The sequence below is a fragment of the Alexandromys fortis genome, unplaced genomic scaffold (genome assembly GCF_014885135.2).
Source record: "Alexandromys fortis isolate MF-2015 unplaced genomic scaffold, M_Fortis_MF-2015_v1.1 scaffold_219, whole genome shotgun sequence".
Classification (NCBI taxonomy): Eukaryota; Metazoa; Chordata; class Mammalia; order Rodentia; family Cricetidae; genus Alexandromys; species Alexandromys fortis.
Genome location: NW_026068092.1, coordinates 452,904 through 471,270, shown reverse-complemented (window position 1 = coordinate 471,270; position 18,367 = coordinate 452,904). Strand labels below are relative to the sequence as shown.

General features: G+C 48.0%; 1 protein-coding gene across 8 annotated transcripts in view; it reads left to right on the top strand.

The window, feature by feature from the left end:
* Positions 1–11,032, top strand: part of Gnb1l (G protein subunit beta 1 like) — an 83,481-nt gene extending 72,449 nt beyond the window's left edge. For 5 of the 8 annotated variants that reach the window (XM_050122961.1, XM_050122964.1, XM_050122966.1 and 2 more), the window contains one exon: positions 8,008–11,031. In XM_050122961.1, the coding sequence (XP_049978918.1) occupies positions 8,008–8,259 (252 nt within the window). In that variant the 3' untranslated portion in view covers positions 8,260–11,031. Of the gene's footprint in view, positions 1–1,942; positions 1,993–8,007 lie in introns of all 8 variants that reach the window. The other 3 variants (XM_050122969.1, XM_050122967.1, XM_050122968.1) reach the window with 2 other exon arrangements.
* The last annotated feature ends 7,335 nt before the right edge of the window (positions 11,033–18,367 follow it).

Here is an 18,367-nt window from a genome sequence, read left to right as displayed (position 1 = left end):
TGCTGGCCATTTTAGTCAGTCTGACGTTGTCATGTGAGCCAGTCTACAGTTCAGGTCCTTACTGATTGGGCTGCAGTCTGGTTTTCTACCAGTTCCTGAGGAAGGCTCTAAGGACCTGTCCTGCTCTACCTAGTTCACCCTTTATTTCTGCCAGCTTTCTCCATTGTCTTTAAAGTGCCGTGAGGTCTGTAAGCATTACAGACGCTTGCTTCCCCCTTGCAAATGAACCGTTCTATCTGAAGTTACACGTAGGGGTGTGTGTGTGTGTGTGTGTGTGTGTGTGTGTATGTTGCATGTATTGTGCCAGAGCAGGGAGAAGGGAGAAGAGAGAGAGAACACTTGAGATGGAACCCAGGACTTCCCATGTGCTGGCCAAGCACTGCCCCTGAACTGTACCCTGCCTAGAGTGTCCTCCTCTGCCTCTGCCTCATGGCGCCCTTTGTCTCAAGGTCAGCCTGAGCTGATACTGAACAGCAGCCTCTGTCTTCTTAGCTTTGTTCTTTGTGTGGCTCATCTTTTCCATGCTTCTACCTTCAGCCTGGCTTTATGTATAACTGAAAAATTGTCTTTATGGATGATTTGTTATTTCTTGCCTTTTTGTTTTTGACAAGGTCTCACCAAGTAGCTCTGGCTAGAATGCTGGCCTTGAACTCACAGAGATCTGCCTGCCTCTGCGTCAGTCATGAGGGGATTAAAGGTGTGAGCCATCATTCCAAGCTGTGTGTTGCTTTTTTTTAATGCTGTCTGACAATCACTGATTTCTAATTGGAGTCTTTGATCCGTTTGTACTTAGTGTTCTGATCAGGAATGGGGTTGGGTCTGTACTCTTATTATTTGCTCCTTTTCTGTGTTTCTCCATGCTGACCCAGTCCATCTGTGTCTGTCAAACAGTGGCTGTGTTCTGAGACTTGAACTGTGAAGTCTTCCCACTACTGTTGACTGTCAGAGCATTCCTGGGCTTCTGCGAACATCACCCTCTTATGTTAATTTTGCTTTGAATAGTTTCTTAAAGCTATTTTTTAGAACTACGATAATATTTAAAAGTTGTTTTTATTGAGCTATATATTTTTCTCCACTCCCCTCTTTCCTCTCTCCTCCCCTTCTACCCTCTACCATGGTCCTCATGCTCCACATTTACTCAGGAGATCTTGTCTTTTTCTTCTTCCCATGTAAGTTAGTTATATACATGTATGTTTCTCTTAGGGTCCTCTTTGTTGTCTAGGTTCTCTGGAATTGTGAATTGTAGGCTAGTTTTTCATTGCTTTATGTCTAAAGGCCACTTATGAGTGAATACATATGATGTTTGCCTTTCTGGGTCTGGGTTACCTTACTCAATATGTTTTCTAGATCCATCCATTTGCCTGCAAATTTCAAGATGTCATTGGGTTTTTTTCTGCTGTGTATTTCTCCATGGTGTAAATATACCACATTTTCCTTATCCATTCTTTGGTAGAGGGGCATTTAGGTTGTTCCCAGGTTCTGACTATGACAAACAATGCTGCTATGAACATAGTTGAGCACATGTCCACAATTGACCATCCTTTGGATATATACCCAAAAGTGTTATTGCTGGGTCTTGAGGTCTCTTGTTTCCTAATTTTCTGAGAAATCACCATAATGATATCAAAAGGGGCTGTACCAGCTTGCATTCCCACCAGGAATGCAGAAGTGTTCCCTTTTCCCCACAACCTCTCCAGCATAAGCTGTCATCAGTGTTTTTGATCTTGGCCATTCTTACAGGTGTAAGATGGAATCTCAGAGTTGTTTTGATTTGCATTTCTCTGATGACTAAGGATGTTGAACATTTCCTGAAGTGTCTTTCAGTCATTTTAGATTCCTCTGTTAAGAGTTCTCTGTTTAGGTCAAACTACAGTATTTTTTAAAATATTTATTTTTAGTTTTTGTTTCTGTGTTGCATATGAATGCATTCCGTGTACACAAGTGCCCGTGGAGGCCAGAAGGCAGCATTGGCTCCTGGAGCTGCAGTTACAGGTACTGTGACCACCATGTGCCCCCTCCCCCCAGAGCTGCAGTTACAGGTGCTGTGACCACTATGTGGGTGCTCAGGATCAGCCAGTGCACGCTCCCTGCTAAGCATCCCCTGCCCCACTCCAAACATGCACACGCGCTCACACATGGAGCGTTTGATATTTATTTATTTTTTTTTTAATTTATTTATTAAAGATTTCTGTCATTTCCCCACCGCCGCCTCCCATTTCCCTCCCCCTCCCCCAATCAGGTCCTCCTCCCTTGTCAGCCCAAAGAGCAATCAGGGTTCTCTGCCCTGTGGGAAGTCCAAGGACCACCCTCCTCCATCCAGGTCTAGTAAGGTGAGCTTTCAAACTGCCTAGGCTCCCACAAAGCCAATACGTGCAGTAGGATCAAAAACCCATTGCCATTGTTCTTGAGTTCTCAGTAGTCCTCATTGTCTGCTATGTTCAGCGAGTCCGGTTTTATCCCAGGCTTTTTCAGATCCAGGCCAGCTGGCCTTGGTGAGTTCCCGATAGAACATCCCCATTGTCTCAGTGTGTGGGTGCACCCCTCACAGTCCTGAGTTCCTTGCACGTGCCCTCTCTCCTTCTTCTCCTGATTTGGACCTTGAGATTTCAGTCCGGTGCTCCAATGTATGTCTCTGTTTCTGTCTCCTTTCATTGCCTGATGAAGGTTAATATTCTGGAGGATGCCTATATGTTTTTCTTTGGGTTCTCCTTATTTAGCTTCTCTAGGATCACTAATTATAGGCTCAATGTCCTTTGTTTATGGCTAGAAACCAAATATGAGTGAGTACATCCCATGTTCCTCTTTTTGGGTCTGGCTTACCTCACTCAGGATAGTGTTTTCTATTTCCATCCATTTGTATGCAAAATTCAAGAAGTCCTTGTATTTTACTACTGAGTAGCTGAACAGAGAATTCTCAACAGAAGTTCAAATGGCCATAAGACACTTAAGGAGATGCTCAACTTCCTTAGCGATCAGGGAAATGCAAATCAAGACAACTTTAAGATACCATCTTACACCTGTCAGAATGGCTAAAATCAAAAACACCAATGATAGCCTTTGCTGGAGAGGTTGTGGAGAAAGGGGTACACTCATCCATTGCTGGTGGGAATGCAAACTTGTGCAACCACTCTGGAAAGCAGTGTGGCGGTTTCTCAGAAAATTCGGGATCAACCTACCCCTGGATCCAGCAATACCACTCTTGGGAATATACCCAAGAAAGGCCTTATCATACAACAAAAGTATATGCTCTACTATGTTCATAGCAGCATTGTTTGTAGTAGCCAGAACCTGGAAACAACCTAGATGCTCTTCAATGGAAGAATGGACGAAGAAAGTATGGAATATATACATATTAGAGTACTACTCAGCGTTTGATATTTATCAGCAGCTGCCAGCTCTGACACGTTCCCTGTAGGCTCAAGTCCTGTCCAGAGTCAACCCCTTTATCGGGAAGAAGACATTATTTATTTATTGTGTGTGTTTGTGTGCTGTGCATGTGCACAGTGAACATGCAGAAGTCAGAGGGCAGCTTGCAAGCCTAGATTTTCTCTACCCTGTGGGTCCCAAGGATCATACTCAGGTTGTCAGGCTTCCTAGCAAGCACCTTTGCCCTCTGACCAGCTCATTGACCCAGTCCACTTTTTTATTTTATTATTTTTATTGAGCTCTACATTTTTCTCTGTTCCCCTCCCTGCCTCCCCCCCTTCAGCCCTCTCCCAAGGTCCCCATGCTCCAAATTTACTCAGGAGATCTTGTCTTTTTCTACTTCCCATGTAGATTAGATCCATGTATGTCTCTCTTGGTGTCCTCATTGCTGTCTAGGTTCTCTGGGATTGTGGTTTGTAGGCTGGTTTTCTTTGCCTTATGTTTTAAAACCATTTATGAGTGAGTACATTTGATAATTAACTTTCTGGGTCTGGGTTACCTCACTCAAAATGATGTTTTCTAGTTTCATCCATTTGCCTGCAAAATTCAAGATGTCGCTATCCATTTCACTTTTTTATAAAACAATTTCTAGTCTGCCCTGTCCTGTCCATTTTATTCTAATTGATACTTTTTAGTCTTATTATAGTTCTTACTCTGTACTAATAATTCCTGTCTGCTTAGTTCGTATAAATAATTTTATAATATTTTAATGTATTTTTCTTTAGTTTTTTGTGTATGTGTAGTGTGCATGCATTTATGTATGTATGTTCACATGTGTATGGATACATGTGTGTTCATATATGAGCATGCACATGTGTATGGAGCCCTAAAGTTGACATGTCTTCCTTAATGTTTCTCCACTGTGTTTATCAAGGCAAGGTCTATTGCTGAACCCAGAGTTCCCCAGTTTCAACTGATCTGGCTAGCCAGCTGGTCCAAGATCCTCTGTCTCTGCCTCCCAAATGCTGGGATTACAGGTGGGCTGCCTTGTGTTCCTAGTGTCCACCCCCTTCCCAGTGGCTGCCCCACCTTCCTGGGTGTTTCCGTGGGTCCCGTGGATTCACACTCAGGACTTCACACTTGGTGCCATCTGCGCGACCTTTTTCCTTTCATAGACATCTTTATTTGATGTGTTCGGGACCTGCACCATTTGGGGGATCAGTTTGTACTGACGTGATTTCCCTCAATTATGGAGCGCACAGCCGTGCTTTCTGTGTGTCTACTAAGTACTGTTGATGTGCTGGACATGTAAATGGCTTGTGATGGAGACCCTGAACTCTGCTATTTTGTGCCAGTGCTCTAGGTTAGTGGCTGGCTGTTCACATTGGGCTTGTGTGGGCATGGCCATCTCAGCCACCCGCCTTCATTGTGGTGGCACTGCAACCCCAGCTCTCCACAGACCTTGCCAGTCCTGGCTTCTCACCGTGGTAGATATCTGGAGAAGGCCACACTCTGAGGTCGGATCATTATTCCTGATGTGAGAACTGGTGGCTCAGCCTGTTATCTGCTGTGAACACACAGAGCCTAGACCTCAAACAAGGTCTTCTAGGGAACCCACATCTAGTCCCCAGCCCCCCATCACATCTCCCTCCATTCCACCCCCTTATCCTCACAGATCTTAGCTTTCTAGCTACCCCAGATTTTTATCTGTCTCCTCAACTTAATGTGACTATTATATTCTGGCTAGATTTTGTCCCCAGGCAGAGAATGCCAGGGCTCCACCCTGCCTGCTGTGCAGGACCTGTCAACAATTACCTTGTGTGTTTTGTTCACCTTTGTGGTTGTTTACAGCAAGAGGACTAGTTGGTTAGGCACCGAATGCTTTGTTTTAACCACTTTATGACAGATGAGCCTCTTTGCTGAACGCAGCCGCACTCTTGAGTGTGCACTGTACCTTGATCAGTATTAGATACCAAGTTTTATCTTACCTATTGCTTTGGGTTGGAAACCCAAATTATCCCCTGCTTCCCTCACTTATGCTCTGGCTTGTCTGCTGTTTGATCCTCTCAAGTCCCTTTCTACATGCTCAGGTTTAGATATTCTTTAAAACCAGAGAATGTTTATTCTTTTTTGCTTTGGTATTTTGGTATTATCATATACAGATATGCAAAGCAAATACCAGAAAACCAGGACATCCCTTCTCAGCTGTGAGAGGAGAAGGAAATATGCTGAGCTGCCGTCAGTTATGGTGGGAGGTCAGATCACCTCAGAGGTGAGGTCAACGAATGAGCAAATCCTTCACAGCACCCCATCTTTCTCATTACCCGCCCATGCTTCTCCTAGTTACATAACTGGTTCTCCTAGCCATAATCCCCGTGTCTTGTGCCTAATCCTGTAGGTAAGTAGACTCAGTGCTGTCTGCCAGACTGTTCACTAGAGTTCTCTAGCCGCCATCTGCAAGGTGGGAGTAAATCTCCTTGTTCTTCCAGAAGGACTTACGGGAGCAATATTCTTTCAGCTCTTACATGTTCAAAAATGTTTGTCTACTGTTTTCACAGTTGAGTGACAGTTTGGCTGGATATAAAACTCTTGGACCACACTCCCTTCTGCCTGCATGAGCACTGCCCCACTCTCTGCTGGCACACATGCTGGTGACGGCTTCTGCTGTGCCCTCATCTTCCATGTGATTATTTGCCTGGCTATTAGAAGGTCTCTCTTCACTCTTAGCCCTAAGAATTTTAGAGTATGTCTTATTCTTGAATGCTCTTGCAGCCTTTCTTTGGGCTTATATCCTAAGGCTTCTCTTTCAGCCAATTGAAGTTGCTCTTCTGTTGCCCTCCATGTTTCCTCTGGTCCCTTGCAACTGTTTTGTTTCACCTGGTTTATTTTCTAATCTTCCTGCCCTCCCGGACCCCATCCGACGTCATTCAGTGTCTCCACTGGTGCTCATTCCCTTCATCCTTCTTTTCTTCCTCCATCCTGAGCCCTGCCAAGGCCCACCCACAGTGACTGGTTTAAGAATGACCTACTTCATCTGTTGTGTTTTGTTAATTTGTAGCTAAATTGTTCTGTGACCGTTTCTACTGGCTTCCATGGATGCTGTCGTTCATTTTCCCTACTTCTTTCCTTATTTTTCCTTATATCTTCTTCCTTCCTCCCTTCTGTGCTTTCTTCCTCCTTCCTTCCTTCCTTCCTCCCTCCCTCCCTCCCTCCCTCCCTCCCTCCCTCCCTTTCTTCCCTCCTCCCTCCCTCCCTCCCTCACAATGACCGCCTGTCCCTCTTGCAGAGTGCTAGGATTAAACTCACAGGTCACTATGCCCAGCCTCCTTGCCAACTCTGTGGGAATGAGCATTGTCTGCAAAGGGTGATGTGGTCCTGCTGGAAGGCACTGAAAACAAAGGGACTAACAGAAAGCTTGTGGCTCAGGCAGGCCACTTGTAGGAACAGGACTGTCAAGTGGCCTTCAGTGTGCAGGACAGGCCTCTGTAACCAAGAGGCTACCTTCATTACTATGACAAAGACCTTGAGGCAGGCTAACTTTATAAAGGACTTTTTAATTTAGCGTGAAGTTGTAGGGGTTTAAAGTTAGGGTGGCTGAATTGGTCTTGTGTTTGGCAAGGGCACGGTGGTGAATGGTACTGCAGAGGAATCGACCACATTGACGGAGAAATGGGGGCTCCACAGCCAGTAAGGAGCACATCGGGATTCCTTCCTCCTCCTCTAGTGCCGTTTCCCCTCACCCTCTACCTTTCTCCATTTTCTATTACTGCAAAATGCCTAAGCCTGCTAAGCCTGCGCAGTGTCTGAAGGATAAAAGCTTGGGGCCAGAGAGATGGTTCACATGGCAGCTCTCAGCTCCAGTCCCCGAGGATCTGATGCCTTCTTCTGGCCTCTGTGAGCCCTACACACACACAGTGCACAGATATATGTGCAGGCAAAACACTTAAATACATAAAATAAAAATAAATTTTTTGTTTAAAAACAGTTGATTTGGTTAGTGGTACTGAAGACCAGGAGGCTTGGAAGCTTGCATCTGCTGAGTGCCAGTCACAACATGGGGACCATCCCTAGACAAGACAGAACAGGCTGCCAGCTCAGGTCTTCACTGAGAAAGCCACTAATAGGCCTCATCACCTGCCAAATACCCCACCTTAGATAGCATTAATAGGTGAATTGAGAATTCTGTTTCTGACTGTGAATTCTTGAGGGACACATTCAAGCCATAGCACACTGTACACTCTGCCAACCCCTTCTCTGGGTGGTCTGGGACCCACTACCAGGTTTCTGGGTCTCCCTTGAGTCTTGGTGTTATTGTTGATGGCATTTGCATTCCCCATGCCGTAAGTTTCAGTGGAGTTCCTCCAGGAGAAACATTGACTGTGTATCTCCTCCACACTGAGAACCCAGGACCTGGCCTCCCAGCTTCTTCCAGGCTGGGAGGAGCTCAGCATAACTTTGTGGCCTTGTGTGTGCTTAGGGAAGTCCCTGCTATGACCATGGGGTTGAGGAGGAGGCCAGATGGACAAGAATGTGTAGCTGTCCAGAGCCTATGGCAGAGTAGGGCCAGGGAAGGGATATTTGTGACCAAGGACTACAGCAGACCTAAGAGCAACCACGTTCTTCTTACTGTCCTGTTTATAGGTGTGCAAGACTCAGGAACTCACCAATCCTGGGATTGCCGAAGTCACCATCCGGCCAGACCACAAGCTCTTAGCCACAGCAGGCTGGGACCATCGCATCCGAGTCTTTCACTGGAGGACAATGAAGCCACTGGCCGTTCTGGCCTTCCACAGTGCCTCTGTGTGCTGTGTGGCCTTTGCCACTGATGGATTGCTTGCTGCAGGGTCCAAGGACCAGCGCATCAGCATCTGGTCACTCTACCCCTGCCCATGACTCAGCTGTGGGATGCTGCTGTCTTACTCCAGTCTTGACCCAGCCCTGTGGAAAGTCCTCAGTGGCCTCTGAGGACAGCAAGTTGTGGCCAAAGGTCTATGAGATCCACTTTCTTCATAAGGTTCTCTGTTGCTTTTGTGACTTACCATTCAGAGGAGAGTACCTGATGACAGACACCTGGCACCTGTAGCTGGGGCCTGGTAGTAAGGTCAGCCTAAACATATTTGACAATAAATTTCCCGTTGCCAACATGGAGGCTCAAGGAGGGAACTTTCCATAGAGATATCCCTGTGTTCTCCTCTTAGGGTCAGAGCAGTCAAAGCCCCAAGGAGGCCCATTAGCAGTCTTACTTTTAAGCCGGCAGTTCTGGGTGCAAGTACACAGGGCTTGGCCCTGGGAGGCTGTTGGTCCCGCAGTGGCTGTCTGCCACATCCTCCTGACTCAGTGTCCCAGAAATGTCTAGGAAGCCTTAACATCCAGGACTGAGGCCAGGGTGAGGAAACTGGGCTCCATAGAGAGGAAGGGAGGCAGGAGTGGGTTCATGGGGGGTGACCAGTGGTCATGAAAGGAGGCGCTGTGGGATGCAGTACAAGGCCAGAAGACCAAGAAAGGAGGCCTAGCCTCTGGCAGGAGAAGGTAAAGGGGACAGGCCACAAGTCCAGGGCACAGCATAGCCCTGTGGGACACGGAGGAACAACGCCTACTTCAGAGTGATACCCAAAGACACTTTGAGTATGTGGCTGACTGGCGGGCAGCCTCTGAGGTAGTATTGACTGGGGGGACCAGACTGCAAGGGTGAGGATGCAGCTAAGGAGTGGGGACCTCGGACCTTTTGTCTTCCATCAACAGCAGAAGAATCCTGTACCCCGAAGAGCTGAAATGCCCTGGTGCTGCCCTGTCAGGCTCTCCTGATGTTAGAATCTCCGCCTCTGGTCTGTAACAAAACACGACACGTGGCTTCCAAAGCTGAATGTGTCTGTGCCGAAAGGATTGCACTGCCATGGTACAGCCTAATGTCCCCAAGCTGGGGGACATGTGGGAGGACAGGAGTGTGTGGTCCCCATGAGATACATGCCGCAAGAACTGTGGCGTGGTGCCACAGCTCCAGAGCCACAGAAAGCCCAGTTGGATCGGTGGCAAGTTGGTTAAGTGTGGTCGAAAAGATGTGTGTACATGGAAAGCTAAGAAGCCCAATTGGAGAGGAGACGGTTGGGAGGTGGGAATGTGGCCGTCTGTAGGTGGGTTGGGAGGATGCACGTGCCTTTTGCCCCATACTGAGGGAGGCAGTTGCCACAGGAGCCCTGAGATGTTACACAGCAGCTGCAGCCCCAGCCCCAACTGCAGTGGGTATCTAAGCTGCCAGGTGTATAAAAGGTGGCACTTGCTCACCAAGGACAGGTGGGAATACTTCCTGTAATAGGCTATGAATTGGGAGCCACTTCAGCAGAATCTGACCTGCAGTGCTCTACAACAGGGCTGGACATCCTGGAGTCCCTAGAGACAGGGCAGGCCAACTGATCCACATAGGCAGAAGCGTGTAGACCTGGTGAGCAGTCTGACCCAGTCCCCAAAGCAGCCCTTGGTCACAGGCACAGAAGAAAGACACACTGCTCATCCCTCTCCAGACTTCCCCAGGAGACCTGACACCCTGTCCCAAAGTTCCTGTTTGTGTTACCCTGATTAAGTTCTGACACCAAGTCCCTAAATATTAGGCCCTGTAGCTTCGAGCCTCTGAAATCAGGACAAGGCCCCAAGTTTCTCAAAGTAAAAGGTGGGTTGCCTCAGCCTCCCTCTACCCTCCTCCAGAATTTCTGAAGGAGGGGAGAAAAAAAGAAAGGACAAATGAGAAGGAGACAGGGAGATGTCAGTGTCTTGTGTATTTTGGGCAGAGAGAAAAGAGCATGCCTGCTACAGTTCAGATGTGAAATGTCCCCATCAGCCTATGTGTCTAAATGCTTGGTCCCAGATGGTGGCTCCAGTTGGGATGGTCATGACCCTATAGGAGGGAGACTCTGAAAGAAATGGGTCCCTGGGGTGAGTTTATACCTCAGCCTCTGTCCTCCCTACTGCCCTCCCTGACCAGATGCAGTGTGATCTGCCACTCACCATAATGAACTGTGTGCCCTCGAACCATAAGCCAAATAAACCCTTCCTACCTTAAGTTGTTTCTACTCAGGTGTTTGGTCACAGTGCTGAGAAAGACAACTAATACAGCAACTCTCCATCCTCAGGTCACCCAGGGCAGGAGTGAAGACTCACAGAGTCACAGCTATCTGTGTTGTGGGATAATCGTTTTGTACACTGTGAAGATGTGTCTCTGCCTAAGGAGCCTTCTCAATGCTTTAATAAAGAGCTGAATGGCCAATATCTAGGCAGGAGGGAATAGGCGGGACTTCCAGGGAGAGGGGAACTAGGGAAGAATCTGAGGCTTGTGGAATTAAGCCATGGGGACTTAGAGGGAGTCAGAGGTACAGTATGGAGGAGAGGTAATGAGCCACATGGCAGAATGTTGATTAATATAAATGGATTAATTTAAGCTATAAGAGTTAGTTGGGAACAAGCCTAAGATAAGGCCAAGCTTTCATAATTAATAAATAGTCTCTGTGTCATTATTTGGGAACTAAGAAAGTCCAACAGCATATCTGTTTGCAGGGGCTGTAGGGTGGTCATGGAGTCACGGTCCAGGCTTCAGTGACCCCCGTAAGAGAAGTTGCAGTGGAGCCTGGACAGAGGCAGGTGGATCTCAGCCATGCTGTGAAGTCCCAGCAGCACCGAGCAGCACAGTCTTGTGGAGGTCCTTTTAATTGCCTTTCCCCAGTACCTTTGGAGATGATCTCTGAGCCTGTGCAAGTCCTATGGATACCCTAGGAGCCTTGCACACCTGGATGTGGCAGCCGGTGCATAGCTGCCATAGGCTTCCTGAGACTCTTCTGTGTGGGGGCTGGTGGTTAGATAGCTGTTTCCTCCCAATCGGAGCATCCCCTCCTGCCTCCGAGGAAGGAGGCTCACAGGACTCCAGTCTAAGACCTCTCCCCAGAGCTACAGAAAGCAGTGTCAGTTACTGGGGACAGAGCACTCCAGTGGCACTGCCTGCAGGTTGGACAGGGAGCTCCAGGCATGCAGCTTTCCTGAGAGATCCCCAGTGCTGGCGTGGGTGACCTCAGCTGCCTTTGAGCCACCTACGCTCCTGCAGGTAACCCCAGTGAAGTCATTGAGATGGATTCTTTTCCTGTCATCTGTGTCCAGTGTATAGTGGACAGATGTTTGTCCGTGTCTCCCCAGGAAAAGGGAATGGAACCTGTGTCTGTATATGTGATGCTCTGGGTACCCCTGTACTCAGTACACGCTCTGTGTGACCAGGGCCATGTGGATCCAACCCTGTGGTTTCTTCCCAGAGCCCAAATACCTATTCTGACAACTTGAGCTGTTTTCTTTCTTCTGTTTCCATTGAGAGTCATTTTAAATTGTATCGTCCACATTGGCTGAGCTGTGAGGCCTCCATGAAAGTTGTCTCTGTCTCCGAGTGTTCAATGGCTTCCCGTCAGCTGTAGCAAAGGAGTCACACAGAGCAGACGTGCTGCCCAGAAGCAGCACTTGAGGTTCTGTGTATGTTCTCAGAACAAGCTGGGGGGACCGAGGTTCCCAGAGGCAGAGGCGTAGTCTCAGACCAGTAGTCCAGGCCACTCATCCCCATAGACATTTCCCAGACCAAATGGCTGGTCACCTAAGAGACACAAATGTCTCTCATCTTCTCCATCACGGGAGAAGCCAAAGAAAGCTAGTGCTGGAAACGGTTCCAGCGTTTCTTGTGCTCGGTGCTGGTTCTGGGTTGGTGTGTTCAGTTATAACATCCTTCCCATTTTGTTTTTCTATGTAGCCCAGGTTGCCCTGGTAATCTATCTCCCTGTCTCTGCTCCTGAGCATGAGATTATCCATCTGCAACTATACCCAACTTCCACGATGTTCTTATTGGGCATCTCCCTGAGTCAGGAGCCCAGGCGCGAGATGATTGTTCTTAGTATATCAAGGAGGGCAGTCGGGTGATGAAGGATGGTTCCTTACCTGATCCTAGCAGAACCTGTGGCTGCCAAGCAGGGCTCTGAACTCCAGAGGAACTGCTCCAAGTCCTGCCCCACATTCTGGAAAACAGGGTAGCCTGCTTGTCTGCTTGGTTTGGATGCTGCTATTGTCTGTGAGCTCCAGCAAAGCCGCTCTGCTGCTCTATCTGACCATGTAGACTTACAGAGCCTCAAGCCCTGGCCTTGTGGCCTGGCCACCTGAGTAGTGTTGCCTTGGACCTCTATAGCCACCCTCTCCCGACTCAGTTACGCTGGGACAAGTGACCCTGGTAGCACCTGTCTCTCTTTTTCCCTGGATAACTTAGTGTGTTGACTGGTTGGGTTTTTGGTTTTGTTTTATTTGCCAACTTGACACAGCTGGGCATTTGGGAAGAATTCTTAAATTGAGAAAGCCTTTATAAGGCAAGTCTGCCTGGCACTTTCTTCATGAATGATTGATTCCAGCGGTGCCGGCTCTGGGCAGGTGCTCCTGAGTTGTATAAAAAGAAGCAGGTTGAGCAAGGCAGTAAAGAGCAATCCTCCATGGCCCCTACTTCAGCTGCTGCCTCCAGGTTCCTTCTTTGAGTTCCTGTCCTGACTTCCCCCAGTGATAGAGTGTGACCTGAGAGGTAGAAGATAAAACAAACTCTCTCTTCCCAAGATGCTTTTGGTCATGGTGTTTTGTCCAAGCAACAGAAACTCTTGACTAAGACAACTGGGATCACAGAGAGTCTGGAGCTGTGGCCTTTGGGAGGAAGCTAGACAGGCCGGATCTAGATTCAGTGCTGAACACTGGGGGGTCAGTTACGTGAGGTCATCCAAGGAGGGGGTCCCAGCACAGCTTGCAGCTTACAGCTTTACAGTAGCCCAGGGCTGGCTGTGCTGACATGTGGCACATAGCTCTAAACTTTGCAGGGAGTGAGTGGTGTTCACTGAGGTGTTTCCCACATATGTCTGCCAAGAAGCCACAGAATTCCCTCTACATAAAAGGACTGTTTGCACAAAGAGAAAAATATCCCCTCGGGGCTCGTCAAAAATGCTTGATTCTCAACTAGGTATAACTTCATGCGGAACCCCGACGTGGCAGACAACAAGCTGGCATCAACGACATCATTAAAGCTGAACTTGTATGCCTGTGTCGTACAGACAAGGTGAGGAACCACCAACCCCACCAGCTCCAGGAAAGGCGTGTTGCTGCAGGGTCTGCCAGGCCTGGCTCTGCTGTGAGGCCTCAGCCTGCAAACCCCGCCCCCATTCCCACCCCCATAGGTGTTCTTCAGTTGCCTGAGGACTCCCCGTGTCTCAGGTAACATGGTGAATGAGCGAGCTATCCTAACACTTTGTTGGCTTCCTGGGGTCAGCAAGCCGTTCTCTGGCCTTCAGCGAGGCCCAGGAACCAGACAAGAAGGCAGTATCTGGACAGGATGTAGGTGGGAAGGGCAGGAGTTCATCTGGTAGAGCCTGGTAGACACTACAGGAAAGATTCCCCAGCTCGGCCCAGGGAACATATAACACCCAGTGAAGGGGGACACTGTGGACCATGAGGAGACAGGGCGTGGCTAGCAGTATCAAGCCAGGGTTGGTAGCATGTGCTCATTTCCGGTGAGTGTGGAAGCCTACACCATTGGGAAGTAAATGCAAGGATTGCAAGTTTGAAGCCAGTCTGGGCTATGCAGCAAGATAACCCTGTCACAAAAAATAAAATAAAAAATAAAATGAACTTTAAAACACCATCAGTCCTAGCACCTGAGAGGCAAGTAGATCTCTGTGAAGCCAACTATATCTGCATAGAGAGTTTCAGGCCAGCCAGGGGTGCATAGTAAGGCCTCTCCCCCCAAAATAAAATAAAAATGGGAGCTAAATAGGTGCTTCAACAGAAGGAGGCTATCTCAAAAACACACAAAAGAATAAAAGCTGGCTGCTTTCATGGTCAACCCCTGCCAGGGAGAGCAACTGGGCATTCCGGCACTCTACAGCCAACCACCCCCACGCACCCCACAACCCCCCCACCCCCATGTGTGGCCCAACACAGCTTTCCTCACCCCCACACAGTGGCCCAACACAGCTCTCCCCACACCCGTGCGTGGCCCACCTCCACGTGTGTCCCACAACTCCTCCCACCCCCGCGCACAGCTCACAATCCCCCCCACCCCCATGTGCGGCCCAACACAGTTCTCCCTACCCCTGTGTGCAGCCCACAGTTCCACCCACCCCCGCGCACGTGCGTGCCCCACAACTGCCCCATAATGTCTGATCAGGGATGACAGAGCCCCACGAGCCACAGCCAGTATTTACAGAGAAAGTATGTCAACCTTCACGCCAAAAGATGCCCACCTCCACTATATGCAGGTGACCGGGGCCTTACTGCTGCTACCAAGCACTCTGGGTCTCACAGTCTCTGAGTCTTCTGCACAGACCCAAGGTACCTCAGTATCAAGGTGGGCCCAGCACAGCTGGGACAGGAGACGGACGCTAGACTTCTTTCACTCAGATGGGAAATATGACCTGTAGGAAGGCAGCAGGGCGTTTACCCAGGGCATCAGGCCAGAGGTGTTTAGTTCTGTCGTTATAAGCATGGACTCTTTCAGAACTGGCTCATCTGACTTTGTCACTGTTGCTGGATAATAAGCTGATGGTTTCACCTAGAGACCGTGGTTGGGGTTCAAGAGGAGCTGGGTCACAGAGTGTTTGTGTGCCACACAGCAGTCATGTGTCTGAAGCACCCGCTCTCCCGCTTTAGCATCTTCATCAGTGTCCCTGGCCACTAGGGACTGGTGACAAGATGCCTGCACAGATGACTTCCTCTCTCCGTGGAATGATATCAGGGGAGGCATGCTTCCTTCATGGGGTCCCCAAGAGCATCTCCAACAAGCCAGAGCTCTCTATGATGTATGTGTTTCAGGGCAGCTTGGGCTGTGTAAGACACTTGTTATAGTCACTGTTCTATTGCTGTGAAGAGACACTCTGACCGCAGCAACTCTTATAAAAGAAAGTAGTTAACTGAGCCTAGCTTACAGTTTCAGTGGTTTAGTCCATTATCATCAGGCAGGGGGCATGGTGACATGCAGGCAGGCCCTGAAGCAGTAGCTGAGAGCTACATCCTGATCCACAGGCAGACAGACAGACAGACTAGACCTGACATGGACTTTTGAAACTTCAAGGCTCACCCCCAGTGCCGTGTCTCCTCCAGCAAGAACAAGTCTGGTCCTTCCTAAATAAACTACCAACTGGGAACCAAGTGTTCACATATATGAGTCTTTGGGCACAGGGGGTAGGGGGTTGGGGGCATGAGGTTGGGGGTTGGGGGGATGGGAGGGAAATTCTTATTCAGACTACTACAGTCAACCTCCTGGACCCCATAGACTTGTAGCCATACCACAATGCAAAAATGTATCCAGTCCAACTTCAAAAGTCTCCATAGTCTGTAACAGTCTTAGCATTGTTTCAAAGTCTCTTCCGAGACTAATGGTAATCTGTAAGCCCCTGTAAAATCAAAATCAAAGAGCAGATCACACACAACATACATACAGTAGCAGAATATACATTACCATTCCAAAAGGAAGAAAGGGGAGCATAGTGAGGAAACACTGGACCAAAACAAGGCTAAAACTCAGCAAGGCAAGCTCCAAACTTGGCATCTCCGTGGCTGATGCCAAAATGCTCCTCAGATCTCCAACTCCTTTCAGCTTTGTTGACTGCAATGCACTTCCCTCTCTAGGGCTGGTTCCACTCTTTGTTAGCAGCTTTCCCTGGCAGGTGTCCCATGACTCTGCCATCTCCAACATCGTGGGGTCTCCTATATAATCCTTGTTTCACCCTCTCAGCTTCATACAATGGTCTCAGTGCCTGGACACCCCTGACACATGCCTGGCCTCAGTGGCTTTCCTTAGTCACAGGAATTCCACAACCCCTTTGACTGGAAAGCCGGAATCGTGTGGCTGAACCTGCCTAGTTCTGTGACTTTGCTAGGACAGGGAAGTTCAGTCTGCAGCAGCTTTCTGTTGTTGACATTTCCTTCCCTGCTTAAGCTTTCCTTTAATTCCTTTCCACAGGTTGGAAGCTTAGCTGGGTGGGGTCCTGCCCCGAAGTCACCACTCCCTTTATTCCCTTCCCTTTAACAGCAGGCTTTCCTTTAAATGTTTTATCTCCTTGAGCACAAGGCTTCAGCAAAGCATTTCCTGGTGCTTCTTTGCTCCTCAAACTGTACATTTTGCATTTTTCTTTGTCAAACTTGCTTCTTTTTATTATAGATCTGTGTAAGAGGGATTAGTAAAAACCACAGGACAATCAATATTAAGTTATCTTGAAATCTCCTCTGCCAAAGCCATGACTCCATAACTCCAATTTAACCTCCGGCAGGTTTTTAGGACTAGGGCAAAAAGCAGCCACCTTCTTTGCCAAAATATTGCAAGAATGTCTCTAGGTCACTTACTAATCCTCTTCCCTTCTTGAGCTGGGCTGTTGTAATGTACTTTGCTCTCAGCACCACTGGTATCCATGCTCCACTAGTATGGCCTCTTAAGTTATACTTAAAGCATTCAGCAGTTCCCCTGATCCCAAAGTTCACATTCTGCCAACAAGCAGCATGGTCAACCTGTCACGGGTACCAACTTCTGTGCCGTGAAGAGACACTACAACCACAGCAACTCATAAAAGAACGCATTAACTAGGGGCTTGCTAACAGTTTCATAGGCTTAGTCCATTATCATCATGGTAGGGAACATAGCATTGGACACAGGCAGAGAAGGGGGCAGTGGAAATATGACTGGACCTGGAATGGGCTTTTGAAACCTCAAAGCCCACCCCCAGTGACACACTTCCTCCAGCAAGGCCACACCTACTCTAACAAGGCCACACCTCCTAATCCTTCTAAACATTTTCAAGCAGACACACTCCCTGATGACCAAACAAATATATAAGCCTATTTGTGATCATTCAGACCACACAGTACTGTCTCAAAAATCAAACAAACAAAAAACAGTTGGGGCTGCATCTGGTAGTACATCCTATGATCCCAGCACAGTGGGTGGTGAGGCAGAAGGATTGACTTCAAGTTCTAGGCCAACTTGATCTACAAAGCAAGTTTCAGTCCAGCCAGGGCTACACTGTGAGACCTTGTCTCAATAAAGAAACAAACAACCAAAAATAAAAAACAAACTTAGCCTGCAGATGTGGCTCATTGGCAAAGCTTGCTCAGTATGTCCAAGGTTTGACTTCTGATGTGGGATGGACTTCTGTATATGTGTTGCTTTTATTGGTTAATGAATAAAGCTGCTTTGGCCTATGGCAGGGCAGAATATATATAAATATACACATATATGTATATATACATATATATATATAGAGAGAGTAGGTGGAGTCAGGGAGATGCCATGTAGTTGCCAAAGGAGACAGACCAGAACCTTACCAGTAGGTCACAGCCTTGTGGTGATACATAGATTAATAGAAATAGGTTAATATAAACTGTAAGAGAGCTAGTTAGAACAACGCCTAATTTATCGGCCAAACAGAATTGTAATTAATGTATTTTCTGTGTGATTATTCAGGTCCAGGCAGCTGGAAATGAACATGCAGTCTCTGCATAGACTTCCATCCACGACACCATAAAAAGCAGTTAAAGAAAAGTGTGACTGAGCAGTGGTGGTGCATGCCTTTAATCTCAGCACTCAGGAGGCAGAGCCAGTGGTGTCTGAGTTCAAAGTCAGCCTTGTCTGCATCTCAACTGCCAGACCTACTAGGTTTACAAAGAAGGAACCTGTCTCAAAATAACAAACAAGATAGAAGAAAAGTGGGTCATGTTCATTTGTTGTTATGTATCTGGGGGTAAAGCTGAGGCAGGAGAATCTCCAGTCTGAAGCTAACCAGCCTACCAGTGACACCCTATAGAGAGCAGAAGGGAAACTCTCGCCACAGTCCCTGGGACTCATTCTTCCCTGACAAATGTGTCTTCCCTCAGACGCAAACAGTGTCCTCAGGTCTGAAGTGCTTGCCCACCCTCTGGTTTTACTTTCACATTTACAGAGGGTTGACTTTTGTTTCGGGCAATTTTG